The 22,982-nt window shown below is 39.3% G+C and overlaps 4 protein-coding genes across 4 annotated transcripts in view; 3 read left to right on the top strand and 1 right to left on the bottom strand.

The window, feature by feature from the left end:
- Nucleotides 1–4,318: 4,318 nt before the first annotated feature.
- LOC104942664 (myosin-6) lies at nucleotides 4,319–7,604 on the top strand (the record flags this gene model as incomplete). The annotated part of the gene is made up of 9 exons (XM_010767916.1): nucleotides 4,319–4,373; nucleotides 4,677–4,727; nucleotides 4,844–5,051; nucleotides 5,473–5,616; nucleotides 6,503–6,659; nucleotides 6,753–6,780; nucleotides 6,888–6,993; nucleotides 7,335–7,427; nucleotides 7,533–7,604. Coding segments are annotated over exons 3-9 (801 nt in total), but the record flags the coding sequence as incomplete, so codon positions are not given.
- Nucleotides 7,605–7,611: 7 nt separating this feature from the next.
- LOC104942663 (myosin-7-like) lies at nucleotides 7,612–14,027 on the bottom strand (the record flags this gene model as incomplete). Its single annotated transcript, XM_010767915.1, is given in 25 exon segments — nucleotides 7,612–7,809; nucleotides 7,892–8,200; nucleotides 8,303–8,427; nucleotides 8,512–8,677; nucleotides 8,816–8,999; nucleotides 9,352–9,548; nucleotides 9,647–9,765; nucleotides 9,852–9,978; nucleotides 10,237–10,404; nucleotides 10,406–10,462; nucleotides 10,464–10,499; nucleotides 10,501–10,629; nucleotides 10,710–10,800; nucleotides 10,906–11,051; nucleotides 11,140–11,316; nucleotides 11,396–11,638; nucleotides 11,724–11,979; nucleotides 12,074–12,210; nucleotides 12,306–12,429; nucleotides 12,526–12,731; nucleotides 12,831–12,913; nucleotides 13,002–13,311; nucleotides 13,392–13,562; nucleotides 13,637–13,786; nucleotides 13,908–14,027. Coding segments are annotated over 25 exon segments (4,029 nt in total), but the record flags the coding sequence as incomplete, so codon positions are not given.
- A 143-nt stretch (nucleotides 14,028–14,170) lies between these two features.
- Nucleotides 14,171–15,735, top strand: LOC104942662 (myosin-7-like; the record flags this gene model as incomplete). Its single annotated transcript, XM_010767913.1, has 5 exons — nucleotides 14,171–14,260; nucleotides 14,353–14,457; nucleotides 14,537–14,632; nucleotides 14,724–14,858; nucleotides 15,089–15,735. Coding segments are annotated over 5 exons (447 nt in total), but the record flags the coding sequence as incomplete, so codon positions are not given.
- A 3,981-nt stretch (nucleotides 15,736–19,716) lies between these two features.
- Nucleotides 19,717–22,982, top strand: part of LOC104942661 (myosin-6-like) — a 19,762-nt gene continuing 16,496 nt past the window's right edge. The window contains 10 exon segments of the mRNA XM_010767912.1: nucleotides 19,717–19,799; nucleotides 19,920–20,132; nucleotides 20,352–20,495; nucleotides 20,589–20,745; nucleotides 20,845–20,872; nucleotides 21,376–21,481; nucleotides 21,568–21,660; nucleotides 21,737–21,800; nucleotides 21,884–21,982; nucleotides 22,082–22,185. Of these exon segments, the coding sequence (XP_010766214.1) occupies nucleotides 19,932–20,132; nucleotides 20,352–20,495; nucleotides 20,589–20,745; nucleotides 20,845–20,872; nucleotides 21,376–21,481; nucleotides 21,568–21,660; nucleotides 21,737–21,800; nucleotides 21,884–21,982; nucleotides 22,082–22,185 (996 nt within the window). The 5' untranslated portion in view covers nucleotides 19,717–19,799; nucleotides 19,920–19,931.

The following is a 22,982-nucleotide window of genomic DNA, read 5'->3' as shown; positions in this document are numbered from 1 at the left end:
GGATGAATGATCAATAATGTTAATCCTGTAACTTTTATCTTGTTGTTTTTTTTCTTCGATTTGCTATGGACATTTTTTCTTTTTCCTGATGTGCTCTCTTGGACTGCCCTCTTGTTTCTAGCATGAATATTGTATTTCTTGTTATCTCACCCATGGATGTGTTTTAAAATCGCCAACTGCCTAATTGTACTAGTATGTTCTGAATCCGCTGTTCTGTTGTTACTGNGGTGAGGATGAAGGTGTGGGATGAAGGATCAATAATGCTAACCCTGTAACTTTTATCTTGTTGTTTTTTTTCTTCAATTTGCTATGGGAATCTTTTCTTTGTCCTGATGTGCTCTCTTGGACTGCCCTCTTGTTTCTAGCATGAATATTGAATTTCTTGTTATCTCACCCATGGATGTGTTTTAAAACCGCCAACTGCCTAATTGTACTAGTATGTTCTGAATCCGCTGTTTTGTTGTTACTGAAAATGGAAAATATGATTGTTGGTATCAATACCAATGCGGTTGATACAATACATTTCTGCAATAAAAATATTCTTTAAAAAAAAATATATATATCAGAAAAAAAGACATAGTGACAAAAACATCATAATAAACTACATAGTATATTAAGTTGAAAATATCAGAATAAACAACATAGTATACTATGTCGAAATATCAGAATAAACGACATAGTATGGAATTTCGAAAATGTTACAAAACGACTGAGTATACTATGTCTAAATTATGAGGAAAAACAACGTAGTATAGTGCTTCTAACATATGAGGTAAAACGACATATGAGGAAAAACGACACAGTATGTCGAAAATATCAGAAAAAGCGACATAGTTTGTAGAAAAAATTAATAGTATGTTCGAAAATATCAGAATAAATGATATATTATAGCATGTCGAAGAAAATACGAAAAACTACTGTTTCGTATTTCGAAAATATTACAAAAAAAACCACATAGGTGGAAAATATTTGAATAAAAAACACAGTATAGTATGTAAAAAAAAAGAGGAATAATTGACGTATGACGAACAAATCAGAAAACGACATATTATATTATGTCCAAAATATCAGAAAGATTAATAGATGTTTTAATGTTGGAGAAGGAGGAGATGTTTATTTAAGACTATTTAATTGCGAACAAAAAACCAATTTGATTAATATTAGATAACAATACATTTCATTAATGTCAAAAATATCAGGAAAAACAACATGTCGAAAAAGTCTGAGGATAATTTGTCACACCATTGTATTTAAAAAAAAAAAGCAGTACTGATATTAATCAGAAATATCCCAAATTCTCTAGTCAAATCAATAGTATATAGAACATAGTATGTCTTAAAAAAGTAAAAAAACTAGTAAAGTATGCCCTTTAAAACCATCATAGCAATATTTCATAAAATACCTTGAGAGTATGTAAAAAAAGTCAGTTTCTTGTTATAAAAAAGGCTAAATATATTGGCAGTCAAAACTTTGACATGAACAACATTTGCACATTCATAGATTTTGCAATAAGGAACAGGGAGCAGATTTTATTTAAGATGTTTTAATATGAAACAAAAACACATTTTCATACCATTAAAGGAACATTATATATATCTATATATATAGATATATATATATAGATATATATATCTATAGATATATATTTATTCGTGTTAAAGTCTGTTCACTGTAGGGTTACTTACCCCTTCCCTGCAAGCAACTCTTCTAGACAGCTGTTTAAATTGGATCCTTCAACTATTGTTCCTTTTTTGGCACTCTTAGTTGTTTGTTTGGTATTAGTTAAGTCAAGGATGATCTTACACCACATACTCCCCGTGTAACTCCTCCCAGTGCCGATCCATGAATGGGCCTGGTGTCTGTGTGGCGTCCAGGACTCCAGAGGGTCTGTAAGCTGTAGGATCACACCTCTGATCCTCCACTGACTGAGAATACAAACAGCTGCCTGTTGTTCTGCTCTCCCCTGCCCTGCTGATGAACATTTTCCAAAACGGAAGGCCATAGATGGAGGCTCTGGGTTCATTCCTACATAAAAGACAAATGTCGGAAGTTTTTTTTATTGACAAATTCATTAATCACAGAGTGAGGGATGTATGTACAGTATGGGAACAATCACATCCATCACAGCTTTACATAATGCAATATCAATGACATTTACTCCAAGGATGATTTAAACCTGTTGACAAAAGCTATAGTTTACACATTTTCAGTATCACAACAAAATTGGTTGTGTCTGAAATATAGCTGCCATATAATGACTGAGAGAATAAACTGGAACAACACTTCGGTTTAAGGTCTTTGTCTCACCGGAGTGGTTATTTATTCCTCATGACTGTGTCTTCTGTGCATGGTTAAACTCAACGCTAGTAAAAGTGAAGCCTTATCTCCCCTGCTGCTATCAGGCTGAAAATACCCCTGATGGTGTGGCTGGTAAACTGGCTCCCACTCTGTTTGTGTGGTCAGTCATGCAGAGAAGAGAATGGGGTCAGGCATCTATAAAACAAAAGCATTTTCTTATATCCACCCCACCCACAGTTATTAATAAACCGCACACAGCCTAATACCATAATCATAAGAGAACAATGGAGAGACAAGAGTTATATGGAACGATAACTCGCTGTCTAGAAGTGGAATGGGACCTTTTATTTGAACTGAACTTTGCAATAAATGCAGCAATGTTCACTTAAAAAATATTAGCGTTAACTACATATCATCTACTGGCTACTCTTCTTTAGTTTAATCTGCTTTTTCCAGGAAGCACAGAAGTTACCACACATGATTCACATTCATGTTTTGTAAATTCTTAGGACAAAGACAGGGGGAAGGTGAAGGAGAAAGAAGGGAAAGTCAGAAACATCTGGTGGATGGATGTAAAATGGTAATAAAAAGTTTCGGGAAAGGGGAATGTGGCCGTGTTGAAAAGAGACGGACTGGGATTCTCCATTATTGTTTTTACTGTAAAACACATTGCACATTGTTTGACACATTTCTGTTTTCATCCCTAAAGGGAGTATTGTTTTCTTTGAAGCATGTCCATCTGTGTAAGCTTTATTTCATTGGCTCAAAGCATTCAAGATATCATGGCAGAGCTGTCTCTTGAGTGTCTGTAGTGGCTGCTGACAGGATGCCGACCACAGCTTGACCGGCCTTGACTCTAAACAATAGACCTATAACCTGGCAGTGATAAGTATCTTATAATACAAGGTGATGATTACCTAATATTAATGGAGGAGTAATAGCCAATTAGCCCCTGGTGACAGAGTGGACACTTGGTGTGGTGTAGCTTGCAAAGTATTACATTATTGACATTGCAAACAACAGTAAGAATTACCAACGACAGATACTCAAGAGTTCTCAAACAGACCATGACTTAACAGGTGAATTTCATTTTGCAATCCCATCTTTTTGGGTTAGTGCTTCCCACAGCACAGGCTGGTTAAAGCCAAGTCATACATGCCTGACTCCTCCACTGGGTGGTTTTTTCCACTAGCAGGTTTTAAGATTTAACTCTGGGTTTAGTGATATACAGGTCAAGACTGTTCAGTTAGGGCCTCAGCCAGACCCTCACTTTTTGTTTTACTTTAACAAGTCACTTCAGAAGTTGAGAAAGATAACACAGAGAGGTTGCTCTGTATACAATTGTGGATGCAAAGATCTTTTTAATGACTTAGCCACACATTTAAAAATGATTTTGAATATATCCTTCTTCTTGGTAACTTGTTCTTTTTGGATGGCCTTGATCATTTTTCTGTTTATCATTTGATGTGTCAGACAAATAATTTGCTCCAACCCTTACCGAAGTGTTCAAGGCACTTTAACCACATGTTGCTTTAAGTGTGCTGAAATAGATTAGCTTATACATTGAAAATGACATTTGAATTTGATATCAATGACAGAGATTTTTTTTTTTTTTTTACAGGCAATAAATAGAACCTGGTATCTATTCATGACCAGTCCTTACTTGTAAAAAGAATGTAGGACAAGAGATGACTGAAGGAAAGTGTGGTGGAATTATAGATAGTGAGGCAATGCTTGGGTGAGCCCCAGACCAGTTATGCAGGATAAAGTCCCTGGCACTACTCCCGAAAAATCAAATTTTTTGGATGTGAGTAGAAAGGGCAACCAGACATCAAGAGACCCATTAGAGAGCACTGTCGTAAGTGATGAAAGTGATTGCGATTACCACAATGTGTGAGTGAGTGGGTAAAGGGGAGTGTTTGGAAGCTAACCTGTTGAGATACGTGTTTTTTTTTGGTAGTGAATAGGTCAGGGTGATGCCCTTGGCCCCGTTAGGCAGGATTATCTGGGGGTTATATATTTCATCCCTGCCTTCCTCACTGGTCTAGAAGAGGCTTCCTCAGCATCTGGCTTTGGTAAGTCTGCATCACAGGATCGATTCTGTATTCATGCTGTATTATTCTGAAGTTTAAACAACATGTAAATGTTTTAGATATGGTCTCATTTCTCAAAAACGAGGTAATGAGATACCACTTTTTGCTTTTTACATGCTTTTAATCTTTTGAACTAACTCTGTTATTCTAATGATGCAAAATACTCTTTTAAGTAAAAAAAGAGACCTGTTACTTTTACAAATACTGATGCTAAACTACTGTAATTCCTTTTCTTTTACAAAATCTTTAAAATGTCTCATTTATTTTTTTCTCTGTCTATTTCAGATTTACCCATACCAGTCTTGAGTTTATCTGTCATCTGAGTTGAAATCACAGGTACAATTCCCTTTACTAATGCTTACTTGGCAATGCATGATAATGAGTATTAAAGGCTGAAATATGTGATACAGACGTGTAAAACCTTGTATCCTCTCTACATGTTTGTAAAGCAGAGCAGCCATGGGGGATGCTCAGATGGCTGTGTTTGGGCCGGCTGCCTCGTACCTAAGGAAGTCGGACAAGGAGCGTATGGAGGCTTCCACGCGTCCCTTCGACATAAAGAGGGAATGCTTCGTCCCGGATGCAGTGGAAGAGTTTGTGAAGGCAACCATCAGCAGCAGAGAAGGAAGCAAAGTCACTGTAGAGACGGTGAATGGGAAGGTCAGTGTTTACATAACAATTCAGACATTTAGTTTTAAAATTATTACCAATACATATGGTTTTCTTATCATAGTTGCAATGATGAAATAACAATTAAACTATAAGTCTAACCTTTATATGTCAAAATGTGTGAACAATAGTGTGAGGAATGACTAACACAGTATTTGTTATATTTCATTATTATGAATTGACCAGACCACTTGTATATCAGTGGCGATAAAAAATATGAATGATTTGTGTCTCGGGTGAAGTGTGTGATGAGACGGTGTATTGCTGCCATCTGTCACTAACAATGCGTGGCATGCTTTGTAATGTTTCACATGCAATGTTGACAATGATAAGGCAGCACATGGAGGTTAACAAAATGAGCCGGCAGCATAAACAAAAATAAATTGTCTCACAAAACAATTTATTTTCTCAGACTGTCGTTATCCAAGATGTCGACATCATGCAACAAAATCCTCCAAAGTTTGACAAGATCGAGGACATGGCCATGCTGACCTTCCTCCACGAACCAGCTGTGTTGTTTAATCTCAAAGAGCGTTATGCAGCATGGATGATCTACGTGAGTAGCCGACAATACAATACATACGATTTGTCAATGAGCCGTACCGTGCACCAAGTTTACACTCTAAAGAAAACGTTTTCAGCTATCATTTTGCACCTACTCTGAAAAGTAGTATTGAGAACATTTTGATGTAGACAAATAAAACAATATATCTACTGAGCTTTTGAAAAGTTACAGACCACAAGTATGGATTTTCCTTATGGACAACTTATGGAGGTGAATTCCTTTTTAATTTTGAGGGGTTCCAAAGGAATTTTCTGTTTACCTCAATTAAAAATGTTGTTTCATTAAATGCTGTTGCTAAGAATGCAGATGTGATCTCTGTTATCTTGGTAGTGGCCTCTTAGTGTGAACAAAACCAAATGAATAATTCAACAGTATTGGCCTGGCTTTACTCCTGTTCCAATCCAAAATGCTCAGTGAAAAAAGGAGGAAGACCACGGTGAATATTGCTTTTGCTCTTTGGACTCAGCTGAAATAGTTTTAAAGGCTGACAATTATATCAGAGGCGGTCACTCTTCTTCTTATCTGCTAAGCTAAATAAAGCTTTCTTTGAAACCTGAATGGTAATCTTCACTGTCCATTACATATGTTGATTTTGAATCAAAATAGCAACCAAATGCTTTGATAGTGAACAAAATGTAAGGGTGAGGTGGAGTGTGCCATCTAGTGGCTGAATGTTATCCAGGTTATCAAATACACCTTTACATAGAAATGTATGAATTAGTTCTCTATTAAGAATTCTATACGAAATATTTGTAGTATATGAATCCAAGGTTACAGTGTGTCCAAAACGTGGAATCTTCAATATATCATAAACATAAAAAAGTTCAATTTACAAGTAGTATTTGGTAAAACAATAAAATGTTTCTATATCTCACAGACCTACTCTGGGCTCTTCTGCGTGACTGTCAACCCCTACAAGGGGCTGCCAGTCTACAACCAAGAGGTGGTTGTTGCCTACAGAGGAAAGAAGAGGGCTGAAGCTCCTCCTCATATCTTCTCCATCTCTGACAATGGCTACCAGTACATGCTGTCAGGTACAAATGACCAATAATGCTTCGGTAATTTTTGTTATTATGCTGAATCTTAATACTTACAATATTGCACTTTCTGCACACTTGTTTTTTTAGACCGGGAAAACCAGTCTATTTTGATCACGTATGTATTGTGTTTTACCTGATTATCAAAAATGACACTATATGCTGTGCAATATCATCTTATTATATGATGCCATTAGGTATTGATTTTTGAGTTTGCAATTACAGTGGAGAATCTGGTGCAGGAAAGACTGTCAACACAAAGAGAGTCATCCAGTATTTTGCAAGTATTGCATCTGGAGGCATAAAGAAAGACCCCAATGCCAAAGACAAGGTAAATAATAATAACTCTGTCAAATGTGTGAGTTGCCAGAGAGGTTCTGATTGAAACTACAGATTAAACCATTAAACAAAAAGATAAATTTAACTCCCATAACTTAGCCGGCTGAACTGACATTGAATAGATTTTGCTACCTTGCTTGATTAAATTATCAGTTTATAGTATCTTACAAATTCACAAACAATCCTGTCATGATTTCCACTTTCGACAGCTACTATATAAATTGTAAACTTAAAATGTCTTCAAACTTTGTAATAACTGCAGCCAGAGGTTGCTAAAGTCTCTTTGTGTAGCTTTAAACAAAAATGAGCCCACACAATGTTCCTCTTTGACAGGGTTCTCTGGAGGATCAAATCATCCAGGCTAACCCTGCTCTGGAGGCCTTTGGTAATGCCAAGACCATCAGGAATGACAATTCTTCCAGATTTGTAAGTATCTAATCCCTGTGTGAATAAATTGTGATTACTTGTTTGTATTCAGTTCACTTGAAAACGCAATCATGTAGTTAAAAAGGACAAATGTTTTTCTTTCAGGGTAAATTCATTCGAATTCATTTTGATACCANCATGCATCATGGAAATATGAAGTCAAGACCAAGCAGCGAGANTGTGAGTGCAGTAGCTGCACACGTTCGCTAACATCCAGCAGCTCTTGCTCAGCAAGTTTGCGTCCTCTTTCAGTTTGCTCCAGAGCAGATCTGAGCTCTTCCACTTCAGCCTGAAGCAGGTTGTTGCGTCTCTCAACAATGGCATTGTTCTCCTTAAGCTCTTCATTGGATCGAAGAGAGTCATCAAGCTGGAGCTGGGCGTCCTGTAGAATGATCAGATTCTCCAGTTACAAAGATACCAAAGTAATGATGCCAATTACAATAAAGGTATTTCCCCCTTTTCACCTTAAGATGTGCATGGACAGATTTAAGCTGTTTCTGAGCCTCAGCCGCCTGCCTGTTTGCCTGGCTCAGCTGGATCTCCATCTCATTCAGGTCTCCCTCCATCTTCTTCTTCAAACGGAGAGCCTCGTTCCTGCTGCGAGTCTCCGCGTCAAGAGAGCTCTGCAGGGTGTCAATGGTCCTCTGCAGGTTCCTCTTGGACTGCTCCATCTCCTCGTCTTTCTCAGCTAGTTTACGCTCCATGTCTGCCTTAATCTGGTTGAACTCAAGTTGGGCTCTTAGAATCTTTCCCTCCTCATGCTCAAGAGACCCCTAAGATGGAAATCAGGAATGTATTTAAAAAGAAATGTCTACTATAACTTTGAAACTCAAATGATAAATGTATCAGAAAAAGCTTTGACATTGAAGTGTTACCTCTGCTTCCTCGAGGGCAGACTGAATCTCACTCTTTTCTTGCTCCAGCTGCTTGCGGGCTTTCTCCAACTCATGAATGCTTTTTGCTCCCTCTCCAATTTGCTCAGTGAGGTCAGACATCTCCTCTGTGTATGAGAGTCATGAGAGTTCACTTTGTGGCACCTGAAATATGTATGATATGCCATTTTAGACACCTTAATATATATTACCCTGAAGATTCTTGTTCTCTCTCTTCATGGTATCCAGATGATCCAGTGACTCCTCATATGAATTCTTCAGTTTGAAGAGCTCAGTGCTCAAAGACCTGGCTTCCTTCTGAGAGCTCTCCAGCTCACACTGAGACTCTTCATACTTCTGTTTCCACTCAGACAGGACCTAGACATTGAGATACAAGTTGTATCATTTCACGTCTAAATCACCACTTCAAACTTTTAACAGCAAACTGTGCATTGGTTGAGTAGACCATTTTCACTTTGAAAACCAGGTTTTTAATGATAAAAAATGCTGATGTACTTTGTCAAAGTTTCTTTGCTTCTTGTCCAGAGCGGCAGCAGCAGCATTAGATCTCTCCACATCCACCATGAGATCTTCAATCTCATTCTGCAGCCTGTGTTTGGTCTTCTCCAGAGAGGAACACTTAGCATTCACTGCTTCAACGGCCTCCTCAGCATCCTGCAGACGCTGAGCCAGCTTTTTCCTGAAAAAGATAACAAGTCTTATCCAATGATTGCTTAAGTGTCTCTTTATTTTAGAGACATGTTATGGCTTTGTTAAAGCACATTAAATAAAGGAGGTAGTGATGTGAAACCACATGCCACACAGGAGCCTGGCTTTATTCAAACTGGAGACATTGCAATTCAAATATATAAAACAACATACACAATATTAGGGCAAGCTGACTCTGCCTCCTGTAGCTTTCAAACTAACAACATTTTTGAATGAATGAATTACATTTCTCTTCAAGCTGTAGTTACTAGCTGCAATTGTAATCAACTTGTGGCAATTTGTTGACATTACTTTTAGTGACACAAGTGTTTGTTGTTACTCACTTGGCCTCCTCCAGTTCCTCAGTCTTTTGGATGGCATCAGTTTCGTACTTAGCTCTCCACTGAGCCACCTCGGAGTTGGCCTTGGACATGCCACGCTGCAATTCAGACTTGGCCTCCTGCTCCTCCTCATACTGCTCCCTGAGCAGATCACAGTCATGACGAGCAGACTGCACTGCATGGGCTAAAGCAGTCTTTGCCTGAATAAATAATGATAATGTTGGTATTCCTCTTCCACATGGAAAAATATTTGAAATATACAGATACTGTAAATTAATACGTTTTGCCGTTTTCATACTTTTACTTCCTCTTCTAGTTGTCTTTTTATGTCTTCAAGTTGTTGAGTGTAGCAATTTTTTCCTCTGGTCAGCTGAGAAACAAGAGATTCTTTCTCTTCCAGCTGTCTTGAAAACTCACCTAAAGAGGCCAAAGTTCGGTTTTTGAATTAGATTGTTTTACATCAAACAATTTTTTTTTTTTTTATTGAAACGTGTTAAACTGACCATTCTCAGCTAGAAGCTTGGCTCTCTGAGTGGTGAAGTCATTAATAGATCTCTGGTATTCATCACACTTGCTCCTGTATTCATTCATTTGATCTTCCAAAGTTCTGCAGGTCTTTTCCAAGGTAATCTTCAAAAGAAATAGTTCACAAACAATGTTGATTACTTTTCAGAATGAAACATCTCTAGACATTTATTCACTATATTGCATTCCCAACTTAGAGGGAATAATAATATTAAGAACAACTCAATATAATTGTAGATACTATGTGCACTGTTAACTGATGTTGCATCTCCCTAGGCTATTGCATTGTCACAATTCCTTACCAGTTATCAGTCAGTTCCATCAGTGTGGAAATGTACCTTGAACATCTTCATGCGCACATACCTTTGACTTGGCTATGTGTTCCATATTGGAGACCACATCATCCAGCTCCATTCTGAGCTCACTCTTCTCCTTCTCCAGTTTCTGCTTGACTCTCTGCAGGTTGTCTATCTGCTCTCCCAGATCAGCCACACTGTCAGCTTGTTTCTTCCTGGATGTGGCAGAAGTGGCGTTCATGCTGTAAAGTAGCCTCTTCAAGGTCTCTGCGGGTTTCTGTAGCTCAGCCTTCTTCTCTTCTTGTTCATCTCAATCTGGGCAGATGTTGCTTCCACCAGCTTCCTCCAGCCTCTCACTGATCTCCTCCAGCTCTCTGGCCAACTCGGCTCTCTGCTTTTCCACCTTAGCTCGAGCAGCTCGCTCTGCTTCAAGCTCTTCCTCAAGCTCCTCTACACGAGCCTAGTGTCAGAACAACATATTTTAAATGTGAGTTATAATTTCCTAACTTTTAATTAAGTTCCTTTAGTACAATGTTGTACCTGCAGCTCCTTCAGCTTTTTCTGGAGTTGAATGATGATTGCTTGATCATCTTCAATTTTCCCGTTCAGCTGGCTGATCTCAAAGTCTTTCCTGCAACATTTTGTTTATTTGTTACAAGATTATTGGAACATTTAAAACTGGCTACACAGTATTAAGTGACCGTAGTGAATGAACAATGTCATGCTGAATGTGTACTTTTTCAGGTGCTCCTCCAGTTGTATCTTGTCATTTTCTAAATCCATTAACGTCTCCAGGGTCAACTTTAAGTCTCCCTCCAGCTTTCTCTTAGCTCTCTCAAGGTCCATTCGAACCTTCTTCTCTTGCTCAAGAGATCCCTCGAGCTTAATACAAATAGGTTTGTTTACAACAGTCGTGAATTCATCATTTTGTAATACTTACATCATATACACTTTTGATAATAATGCTTACATCATCCACTTGCTGCTCCAGCTTAGTCTTGGCCTTGGTCAGAGTGTTGACTTTGTCTTCTTCACTCTGAAGATCATCCAGTGTTTGCTGATGAGATTCCTGTAGGGCTTTCTTTTCTTTGGTCAACTTAGCAATGATTTCATCCTGACCAGCCATCTCTTCCACCAGGTTCTTTACCTATTAATTCATGAAAACATAAGTTACTAGAGGCCTGATCAAGTACTGATCCAAAAAATGTTTAAGATAAGTTTCATACCTTGTTCTCTGTGGCATGCTTTTCCTTCTCCACCTTAGCCAGAGTTAACTCTAAGTCATCAATGTCTTTCTTCAGCTCAGAGCACTCATCCTCCAGCTTCCTCTTCTTAGCAGTCATTTCAGCATTCATCTCCTCTTCATCCTCCAGCCTCTCCGTGAGCTCTTTGGCTTTTGCCTCAAGCTGGATCTTGCTCTTGATCAGCCCCTCGCATCTTTCTTCTGCATCACAGAGATTATCTTGCTCCTACGAAACATCTCACTTCATTAGCACATACATTAATGACAGGACATTTTCAAAAAATACATTGCATTTGAGATAGCATTCTCACTGTTTGAACTTGGAGCTGCAGGTCGTTCTGCTCTTGAAGCAGAGAAACCATTTTCTCCTCCAGTTCCTTTCTGCGAGCTTCAGATTTTGCAAAGGCCTCTTTCAGCTTCAGGAATTCTTCCTTCATGTTGGCCATTTCCTTTTCTGATTCAGCCGATCTCAACAGGGGTTTGATCTTGAAGAACAGCTTCATCCAGGGCCAATTCTTGACCCCCATGAATGAACGGACATTCCATTGGATCACCAATAATGCTTCTCTAAAATATGTGTTGAATAAAATGAAAGGCTATTAATCAACCAACAATAACCTTTGAATTGTTCCCGATGTCATCAGCTGTAAACATAAGATACCTGCGTTCCACAATCTTCTGATACTCAATACGAGACAAGAGGCCACGGGATCTGGCTTGAATAGCAGTGATGATTTTGGAGAGCCGCTCGTCTCTCATCTCCTCAAGCAGACCCAGCAAACCAGCCTTGAAGAACACCTAATAACAACAATGGGTATTTTACTGTTGTGCTACCTTCTTCATCTCCTACCGATTGTTTATTCTCGTTAATATCAGAAAACTTCAGATGATACCTTTGTGTGTCCAAACTTGTACTGATTGTGGTCAATATCCAGAGACCCAAGAAGTTTCTCAGCTCCCTTCCTGCTGTCGATGAACTGGCCGTCAGGAATGGCAGCGGCATTCAAGATGCGATATCTGAAAAATAAAATATTTGTAAAAATCTTAATCTCTTAATAATATTCTGGACTTCTGCTTCTAATTTTAAAGGGCCGGGCTTGAGTCTGATAATACCTCTGTTTGAAATCTCCATACAGGATCCTGTTGGGAAAGCCCTTTCTGCAGATCCTGATGCCTTCCAGCACACCGTTACAGCGCAGCTGGTGCATCACCAGAGGGTTCTCCATGGCCCCAGGAGTCTTGGTCTCATTGGGGATGATGCAGCGTACAAAGTGAGGGTGAGTGGACCTCAAGTTGGTCATCAGCTTGTTCAGGTTTTCCTATTAATGTGATGAATCACATATTTATAGCTGGCTGTTAAGATATTCAGAACCATACAAAATATAATATCCTAGGATAAAAACATTCATAGAAAATACCCTGTGAAGTGCGGACACAGTCTGAAACGATGCACCCTTCTTCTTTCTCTTCTCTTTTTTGCCTTCCTGCTCCTCACCTGCAACTGTTAAGAAAAATAACTGTTAAAATGTAACCTTTTAGCTAGAGAAGAGAGGGTGTCATTTCCAAACAAGATATTCATGCCAGGGTACCTGGATCAGCTCCAGCATAATTAATAAACAGGACGGATAACAGCTTGAGATTGGACTTCTGGTAGAATCCAACAACAGTCTCATTCAGAGGATCCTTGTTTTTCACCAGCCAGTTGTTTATATTATAGTCAACAGTTCCAGCGTAGTGCATCAGGCCAAAGTGGGCCTCTGGTCTCCCTTTGATAACTCTGGGCTTCTGGAAGTTACCAGACTTCCCGAGATGGTTGTCATAGAGCTTGGATTTAAAGGTAATATCAGAGGCTTTGGGGAACATGCACTCCTCTTCAAGGATGGACATGATACCCATGGGCTGAAAGGAGAAAAATGTAAATTGTTTCAAAAGACTTGCTTTTTGTTGATTCAAGAAAATGTAATAATCCACTCTCTTACCTTTTCAATCAGGTCAATACAGGCCTGCAAATCCATTCCAAAATCGATGAAAGTCCATTCAATGCCCTCTTTCTTGTACTCTTCTTGCTCCAGCACAAACATGTGGTGGTTGAAAAACTGTTGCAGTTTTTCATTGGTGAAGTTGATGCACAGCTGCTCAAAGGTGTTCAACTGTAAAGAAGAAACAGGTCAGACTTTCTATCCATTTTATATTGGGAACGAGTTGGTCTAATCAGATAACTCACATCAAAGATCTCAAATCCAGCAATGTCCAGTACACCAATAAAGTACTGGCGAGGCTGTCTGGTCTCCAGTGACTGGTTGATTCTTATCACCATCCACAGGAACATCTTTTCATAAACAGCCTTTGATAGAGCTCCAACAGCGTAGGTCACCTTTGGAATAGGCAACATACATTTGAAATGTAGCATGCAACCTTTATCCCATGCAGAAGTAGCCATATGGAAAACATAATGTGCTCCTTTAATAGTTTTAGAACAGTTTTTTTGTTCTTACTTGAGCAACACTTTGTCCCTTTGTGACCCACTCATTTCCGACTTTGACTCTCGGGTGACAGAGACTTTTGATGAGGTCGGAAGTGTTCAGGCCCATCAGATATGCTAACTTTGTCAGCATCTGAAGAAAGAAAGTGAAGGTTATAAAACGGAGGTCTAGTTACAAAGGACAGTGTTTGTCTTGGTTGGTTAAGAGCTAAACATTGCCTTTCTCTCACCTTCAGTGCNTGACTAATCAAAAGAAATACTAACCCTGGCCTCGAGCTTCTGGATCTGCTGCAGCACCGTCTGGATGAAGCTGAACAGATCGCTATGAAGGGAGGCAAGAAGCAGATCCAGAAGCTCGAGGCCAGGGTTAGTATTTCTTTTGATTAGTCATTAGTGTTATATAGTGATGTTGAAGAGGTTATGAGAACATTTATTGAAAAAACACTGTCCTTGAGCAGGTGAAGGAGCTGGAAAATGAGGTGGAACTGGAGCAAAAGAAAAGCACCGAAGCTGTGAAAGGCATCCGTAAATACGAACGCCGTATGAAGGAACTTACCTATCAGGTTTGTGACGTAACTAGCTTTAATAATCTTTCTGTGTGGTTGAAATGTATTGGAAGGAAATGTGCTTGTATTTCCACAGAGTGAGGAAGACCGCAAGAATATTGCCCGACTCCAAGACCTGGTAGATAAGCTGCAGTTGAAGGTTAAATCTTACAAGAGAACTACTGAGGATGCTGTAAGTCTGCCAATGTGTGAAGTGTGGTTTTCATTTGGCTTTTCCCCCCTGTCAATAGGTAACTATTTCTATTTGTACCAATCCTCAACAGGAGGAACAGGCTAATGTTCACCTCGGTAAGTTCCGGAAGCAGCAGCACGAGCTGGATGAGGCTGAAGAGAGAGCTGACATTGCTGAGACTCAGGTCAACAAGCTGCGTGCCAAGAGCCGTGATGTGGGCCCCAAGGTTTGAACCATGCACTCTGCAGCAGGTGCTCAGCATCTCACCCTGACACCTGCTGCCCTCTGCTGGCTAATTTAACATGCTGCTCTGCTTTTTGAGTATTAGTACAAGTGTGCTTTAGTGTACATTTGTCTGTTAATGAATACATTGCTTTATGGCATTAAAGCATTGCTTATCTGCAGTCTTAACAGCTTTCTCTTTTTCTTTTTTTCCAAATTCCTGGGCTGCAACAGAAAGTGTTTGAGGAAGAGTGAAGCTTTGGAGCCTGCAGAAATCCCTTAGCCCGCTGTGTGCTGTAGAACAGAGTATAAGGCCGACATGGGAGAAAATTTTAAGATTTCAAGAATAAAGTTGTAATATTTAGAGAAAAAAGGGCATTGTATTGCAACTAAAAACATGCTTTCTAATTAGAATAAAGTCATTATATTTCAAGTTGTATTATGACACAAATGTAGTTGTAATTTCATTTGGAAGGAACACAGTTCAACAAAACAGTTGGAAAACACATTGACACATAAATCTTCACCACCTGATAAAGTGCAGCTATACACACACTTCCCTTAGGATTTCAATGGAAAGCCTCGTGAGTAGGAAGATACTAGCATAGGGAAGGAACCAGTCAGAATAACTGAGGGCTTCAGTGGCCTTTGGACTGTTCAAAAAGATTAAAGTATGCAAATGAAATTGAATAGCAACTATACGCATAATATCATTCATAGCAACCTATCATATTGAGACTTTATTTTCAAAATATTATGACTTAATATTGGAAATCTCAGATTGGGATTTTTTCCCAATAGAGGCCTTACTACTCCATTGTATTGATTCCCTTTGCTATCACAACCTGTAATGCTTAATAAAATCTCATCAAAAATGTTAACGCCGTTGTGTTCTTCCATTCTTAAGAAAGTGTTTGTTCTTGACACAATGTATTAGGAATACTGTGTTTAAGGAAACTTAAATCGATCAGAAATAATAATAATAATCCTTATATTTATTATAGCGCTTTTTCAATGACTCTCAAAGCGCTCCTTACAAATACACATTACACATACATGTAATGGTCATGTACTGTGGACAATACCCACAGGAGCAAATTCAGGTGAAGCGCCCAAGGACACAACGGCCTGACGCAGTGGCCCCAATGCCCCCCTTGATCTGATGATCAAACGCACAGCCCACTGCACCACCCCGCCCCTAGACTGGTCACTCGCAAAGAAAAAGTAAGAGTGCCTATATTTTGAATAATACATTTTACAATTTGGGATGAAATACATTAGTCTACTACATTTACAAAGAAACTGATAGGCGTCAGTAAAGGAATCATGAATCAGGAAGAACAGAATTAGGCCAAAGCAGGAAAACTCTTGGGACCAAATGCAGTGTAGTGGCAGATGTCCTAAAAAGAGGGACGTTGAGTTGTAGTGATTGCTAGAAGAGAGAGAGAGAGAGAGATAAATCAAATCCTTTTCTTAAAATAGAGTAAAAGAAATCCCAGTCTGGGCCTCAAGGTCAACAATGAACCAATGCTCATACTCAGACTTTCCATAATACCATGAATAATTACTGGCAGCTGCTCGGCAAATACCTCCAAAGGGCTAGAGAGGATTTCAAAGAAGCACCAATAACATAGATCATATAATGAAACAGACAACAGCAAATCACAACCAACTATAATGATGTTTTCCCTGTACTAAGAGTGCTATGGTTACCTGTCTGTTCAGAGCTTTGCCTCGGTGCTGCTGCAGGTCTCAGTCATTGCTGCTGATGCTGGAAGCTAAATAATCATTTGGGCAGAAGGAGGGAGGAGAGGCAGGCCCCAGACACCCGTCGTGTGAAATTCAGGGAGTCCTGTCTCTTCTCTTATTACATGTCAGGTCCTCAACTCCCTGAGTGAACAAGCAGGTATCCATCAGCTAATGGAAGCTTATTCACACCTATGTTGAAGAGGCTCACCACATGCAGCACAGTGTGTTGAGGATTATCGGCATGATTAACAGGACATCTGAGACCATGCTCACATGAGTGAGGGGACTGGCCAAAGATGGAAAAAGTGTACTGCCTCTATAATTAGACCATCTCCAACATGCTTAATGATGTTAATGGTCCTATCTGAGATGTGGAAAGCATGTGTTTGCAACTACCACTGAGCCTTCTAACCCAAAAGGGATTTAGTTTAGAGCCAGTTTATAAAATATTTTACACACCGGTCTGACTCAGGTCCCTCCGGGGGAAATCCCTCTGTTTTATAGAGAGTCGTTTGCTTTTCCAGCAGAAGCAACAGCATCAGCGGCTGTTTATAAAAGCAAAATTGGTCATTTACAGAAAGCTCAAACAACAGAAAACGGAAGGAGCATTATGTGATCAAATATAAATAATAACTAAGTGCTATTTTAATTGGGATCCAAAAACAAAATCAAAACAAGATAGTGACTAAAACAATAATGATAGTTACACACTTTATTTATGAAATACTTTTACAGTTGCTTTACGGTTAAAAAGAGATAAAATACCTAAAAAACTATAAAATAGCAATGAAGTCACGGGTAAAATAAGAAGAAAGCTTTCTAGTTAAATCAGGCTTTTAAAATACTTTCCTTCGGGAGCACAGAACAAAGAGACATGTGGCTTGAGGCTCTCTTTATGTCCTTCCCTTGTTTGTATTTAATGGATACATGTGGTGACAATGTTAATTGGTTGTGATAAACAAAGCATTTGAAACATGTTCCCGTTCATTAATAAAAGTTTGACCTGTGAGGTCAGTGTTATCTTCACTTGGTCTTTAGCAGGGGCATGGAATATCTCACTTCCATTTGGCCCCCTGACGCCAGCTGTCGAAACAGCTATCAGAATGGAAATAATCTCAGCACTTGTCACCAGCTGTTGACCCTCCTTTTATCTCTTAACCTCTGAAGCGGCTGTGATTACTGGTGCCAGTGATGGGCTGTGCAATGTGGTTGTTATATTTAATTACAATGAATGTTATGGTTTGTTTTAAAAGTCTTTTTGGATAAGGGGAATCAAATGTAAATTAAAATGTGTTTAGGAGTCACTGGGCTTGTTAAACAGCAGCTAAGGGTGGGCAGTAGGAAGGTTTATATCTACTTTTGGAGAAGCATATTGTTAACGGAGTAGCTATTAGAATACTACCTTAAAGTTAGTCTGCTGATGTAAAACTGAAGCTTAGGCTCAGACCCCATATAGGAGGGGCATTTAAAAGGAACATTAAAAGTTATGGGCTGTGGAATAGACCTGTCACTCCCATTATATTTGTGAGACAATACCCAGCGTGGGGCTATCATCTGCTCCAACTGAAGGCTGTTTTCCTCGATTAGGGCTCTGTGCTACAGAGGAATTTCACGCAGCTATCTTTGTCCTCAAAGACACAATGCCATGTCAACAGGTCTGTAACTGAGGGGCCAGCTTTCGTTAGCTGCTGTCTGATAATGGGAGAAGGCTTCCACAGTGACCTTGGTGTCTCATCGGAGCATGTAATGCTGACATAGCTCTCTATTGTGTGTCATCATTTCTGCCTTTCAGTAATTCTCAAGAATGTCACCTGTGGCAGTCCCTTGTTTGTGTCGCCCAGGACTTGCCGCCTGAATAATCCCACAGACCCATGTTCTTAATTTAGACCCAACCATTTGGTATCTGATTTATCTTACAGTAAAGTCCATTCTATGATAAATAAACACAATATGCTACCAATGCCTCACTGCGACTCCACTTAAGCCTTCTGGGTAATTGAGACCCATACATAACATACTTCTCTCGAATATCTCCCCAGAGATGTTCTGCGTCTTCCTTTGTGTTTACACAACAAGACCAGGAGTCTACATTGAAGAAAATACTCTGGATTGTTGTATATCATGCAAAGAATATAAACAATCTTTTAGTTTTCTTATTGTTGTTCCCAGATGCAGTATGCGTGAAGTATACTTAATTATTTCCCAATTTATAAATCATTTAACACTTTATCTTCTCTAATGCAAGCCTTTATAGAATAACAATGTAATGATTGCTATATTCTTACTGTATCACAAATATGGAAAACAAAATACACATATAATATATACCATAAACTTTTTTAACTCACTCATTGTTACAGTTTTTAATGATTTATTTAATTTTGTCCTTCACCTGCATGCTTTTCATTTAATCCTTTTTTTTATGTGTTTGCTAGAATTTGTGTAACTGTAATATTGTTGTCTGTTAGTTGTTTGTCCACATTGTACATTTTTTAAACAAAAAAAGACAGTGGCAATAAATTCTGAAAGTAACATTTGAATGTACATTATTTGACATCCTTAAGTTGAACACCTCACCATCGATATGAACACATCTATTTAATCATAAACTTTTACACATATTTCAAATGTTCAGTCCTGCCGGTCTGAGGTGAGGATGCTTCTGCTCAGTACAACATGTATTGTTCCTGTAACAGAAGCAAACTTAACAGATGAAGAGAAAATAATTCCTCCCTGTGTCTATTTAAAGATTGAGTTGCCGTCCCTGGCTGCTTGAAGGCACCTATGATTAATCACTGGAGTGCATGGAGCTCCTAATATGGCTATGTCAGCATGCAGACCCCATCACTGATAAGACTAGGACCTGCTGATTTCTATATTGCACTCAGGAACTCATTAACCCCTCCCTCTATGAACCCCCAACCCTACGCAGACACAATAACATTCCTGCACCCTGAACGCTCCTCCATATATGGCAGACAGGCTTTGTTTATAAAGAGCCCATGGTAAAACGCCCAATAGGTCACCATTCTATCTCAAGGTAAGGTGGAGAGACAAGCGTTCTGAAATCACTGACTACACTTTGACTCTAAAGCATTACCTCTGTTAGTGTGGACTGCAGAATTTTCTCATCCGTTTCCATTGTTCATTTCCTCAGGACCATTACACCTCCGTGGCATCAATAGGGATTGGTAAGGTAAGAGCATCTGAACGTCTCAAATGTGTTTGATTTGAACAAAGTATAACACCAATGTAGGATTAATTAACTAATTCAAATTGGACTGTTTATAAGCATATGCTTTCTTTTTTTCTATAGACAAGGTGAACAATGGGTGACTCTGTCATGAGAGACTTTGGGGCAGCAGCCCCGTACCTGAGGAAGTCAGACCGGGAGCGCCTGGAGGCCCAGACCCGTGCCTTTGACATGAAGAAGGAGTGCTTTGTTACAGATCCTGATGAGGAATATGTGAAGGCTTCCATCATCAGCCGTGATGGAGACAAAGTCACTGCTGAGACTGCAAAAGGGAAGGTCAGTAAGCTGGCAGTTACAGCTGCCCTTGCGGCAACTGGTTTCCTAACTAAGACAAATATGAAATCAGGTCTAATTTTCCTTTAGTCATACATGGCAGAGAAACAGTGGAAATCAGAGACTCTGATGCACAGTGGCTTGCTGTTTTCCTTCCTATACACACAAAAAGCTCTTGTTTGAGTTATAACAATGTATTAATACTGACTATCTCCATTTCAGACTGTCACAGTGAAGGAGTGCGATGTACACCCTCAGAACCCGCCAAAGTTTGATAAAATTGAAGACATGGCGATGTTCACCTTCCTCCATGAGCCCGCTGTGCTGTTTAACCTCAAAGAGCGTTATGCAGCATGGATGATTTACGTAAGACAAATGCCTGAACTGTAACTTTCCTTCGTTATTAAGACATCTCAGCATCTGAAATAACTATATTTTGTCATTCCCCTTATACGACAGACCTACTCTGGTCTCTTCTGCGTGACTGTCAACCCCTACAAGGGGCTGCCAGTCTACAACCAAGAGGTGGTTGTTGCCTACAGAGGAAAGAAGAGGGCTGAAGCTCCTCCTCATATCTTCTCCATCTCTGACAATGCCTACCAGTACATGCTGTCAGGTAATTCACTTTCAGTTATCATATGTTAATAAAAGGCTAATCATTAAAACGCTTAGGAATCCTAGTATTCTTTAAGTGATCCTTTCTTCTCTTTTCTAGACAGGGAAAATCAGTCAATTCTCATCACGTGAGTTATCTCTTCATTACTTTGTTATGCTGCAATTGAGAATTATATGATGCTGTTAGAATTAGAGCAGGTGGCATTAATCGGCTCTCCAAGGAATGTTATTTGTTGGTTTTGTGAGTTTCAGCATTTATGCTCCATGTAGACCCAGTACTATATATTTTAAGTGGTAAAGACAATTGTGCATGTTAGTGCAGTGTATAAGAATACATGAATATACAATGAATAAACACTGAATAATAGATTTAATGGCAATTATTGATTGTTTTTTACAGTGTAAATATGTGATTCAGTTAGAAGCAAACGCTTATGCTGGCCACTACTCTAGTCTATTGCCACTGTTAGCTATAGAGCACTGGAATAAAACAACATGTTGAAAAGAATTGACTTATTTACTGATCGTAACTAATGTTTGTTCGTAAATTTAAAAACCTGTCTAGTTGCACATGGGGTACTGTGTGTTTCACATTTGTCAATTTATAAAACAATATCATTTGCAACTTCAGTGGAGAATCCGGTGCTGGGAAAACTGTCAATACCAAGAGAGTCATCCAGTACTTTGCCAGCATTGCAGCTGCAGGCGGGAAAAAGGATGCAGGCAGTGACAAAAAGGTGAAAATGCTGAAATCTTTTAACTGCATATTGCATACTTTTCTCTTTGTGTTGTTAATACAATTTGCGTACCTGTATTCCCCTAGGGTTCTCTGGAGGATCAAATCATTCAGGCTAACCCTGCTTTAGAGGCCTTTGGTAACGCAAAGACCATCAGGAATGACAACTCCTCCAGATTTGTAAGTATCTGTCTGTAAATAAATACTACTTTGAGTGTATAACATTGTAACATTTTCATTTTGTCATACACTCTAGGGTAAATTCATCAGAATTCACTTTGCAGCCAGTGGAAAGCTGGCCTCAGCTGACATTGAGACATGTAAGCAGAGTTTTCTCCAGACTTTCATCTTGTCCGTTTCTATGTTCCCAATGATCACCTCCCCACTTCTTATGTCTTCACAGATCTGCTGGAAAAGTCCCGGGTCACCTATCAGCTTAAGGCTGAGAGGGATTACCACATCTTCTATCAGATTCTGTCTCAGAAAAAGCCTGAGCTGCTTGGTAAGTAAAAAAAGGGGCTTTGGGCCACTAACAACAAGAAGTTCCAAGGTTGTTGTATCCCTAACATACAACAACAAACATCTCTCTTTTGCTTTTTAGAAATGCTGCTTATCACCAACAACCCCTATGACTACGGCTTCATCTCCCAAGGAGAGACGACAGTAGCATCCATCAATGATGCTGACGAACTGATGGCAACTGATGTAAGAAGAGATTGATCCAACCAGGGTTTCCGCTAGGATTTTTTCTCGCCGGTCAAACGTCCGGACAGAATTTATTTTACCGGACACATTTGAAACTTACCGGTCATGTTTCAATAATAATAATAATAAGAATTGTGAAGCAGAGTTTCCGTTAGCAGGTAATTACCGGACTAGGACCGGATATATGCTGATGTTTAAAACTCAGTTAATGGGGCTCATTTTTATATTGCTTCAGATTATAATCGTAACAGATCGAAAAATTCAGATTCATTTTTCAATAAATGATTCCACAAACAACATAATTATTACATTCAAACAAACTACTTGTAGTAGATGAAGTACATTATTCAAAAGTTTACATTAACTTTGAATAATAACACGGGAGAAACGGATCCTCTCTTTTCCTCTCTCCCTCTCTCTCCTCCTGACAGCCCGTCAGTTTCTCATGCAGCGCGCTAAACAGTGGGCGGGGCTTAAGGTCAGACTCAGCAGCTGATCTGATCTCTCTCTCGCCATCAGATCCAGCTCTCCTGATTGGACTTTATAGAGAGCACAGATCAAACTATTAAGAGTGAATATCGGCCGATAATGATCGGCGGCCAATTGATCGGGGCATCGGACATTTTGACCGGCAGGTTTTGAATTTACCGGTGTTTATTACATTTTACCAGCTAAAAACCGGTAATTACCGGCTAACGGAAACCCTGGTGTGTGTGTGTGTGGAGAGACACTGTGATGGATCGTTGGAGCTATGTGTAACTCAAGGCATATGCTCAAACGGGAGCTGCCTGGACGCT

This window comes from Notothenia coriiceps, unplaced genomic scaffold (genome assembly GCF_000735185.1).
Source record: "Notothenia coriiceps isolate Sejong01 unplaced genomic scaffold, NC01 NC01_scaffold00004877, whole genome shotgun sequence".
Lineage (NCBI taxonomy): Eukaryota > Metazoa > Chordata > Actinopteri > Perciformes > Nototheniidae > Notothenia > Notothenia coriiceps.
Note: the sequence above shows the minus strand (reverse complement) of the source record. Positions and strands in the feature narration are given on the sequence as shown.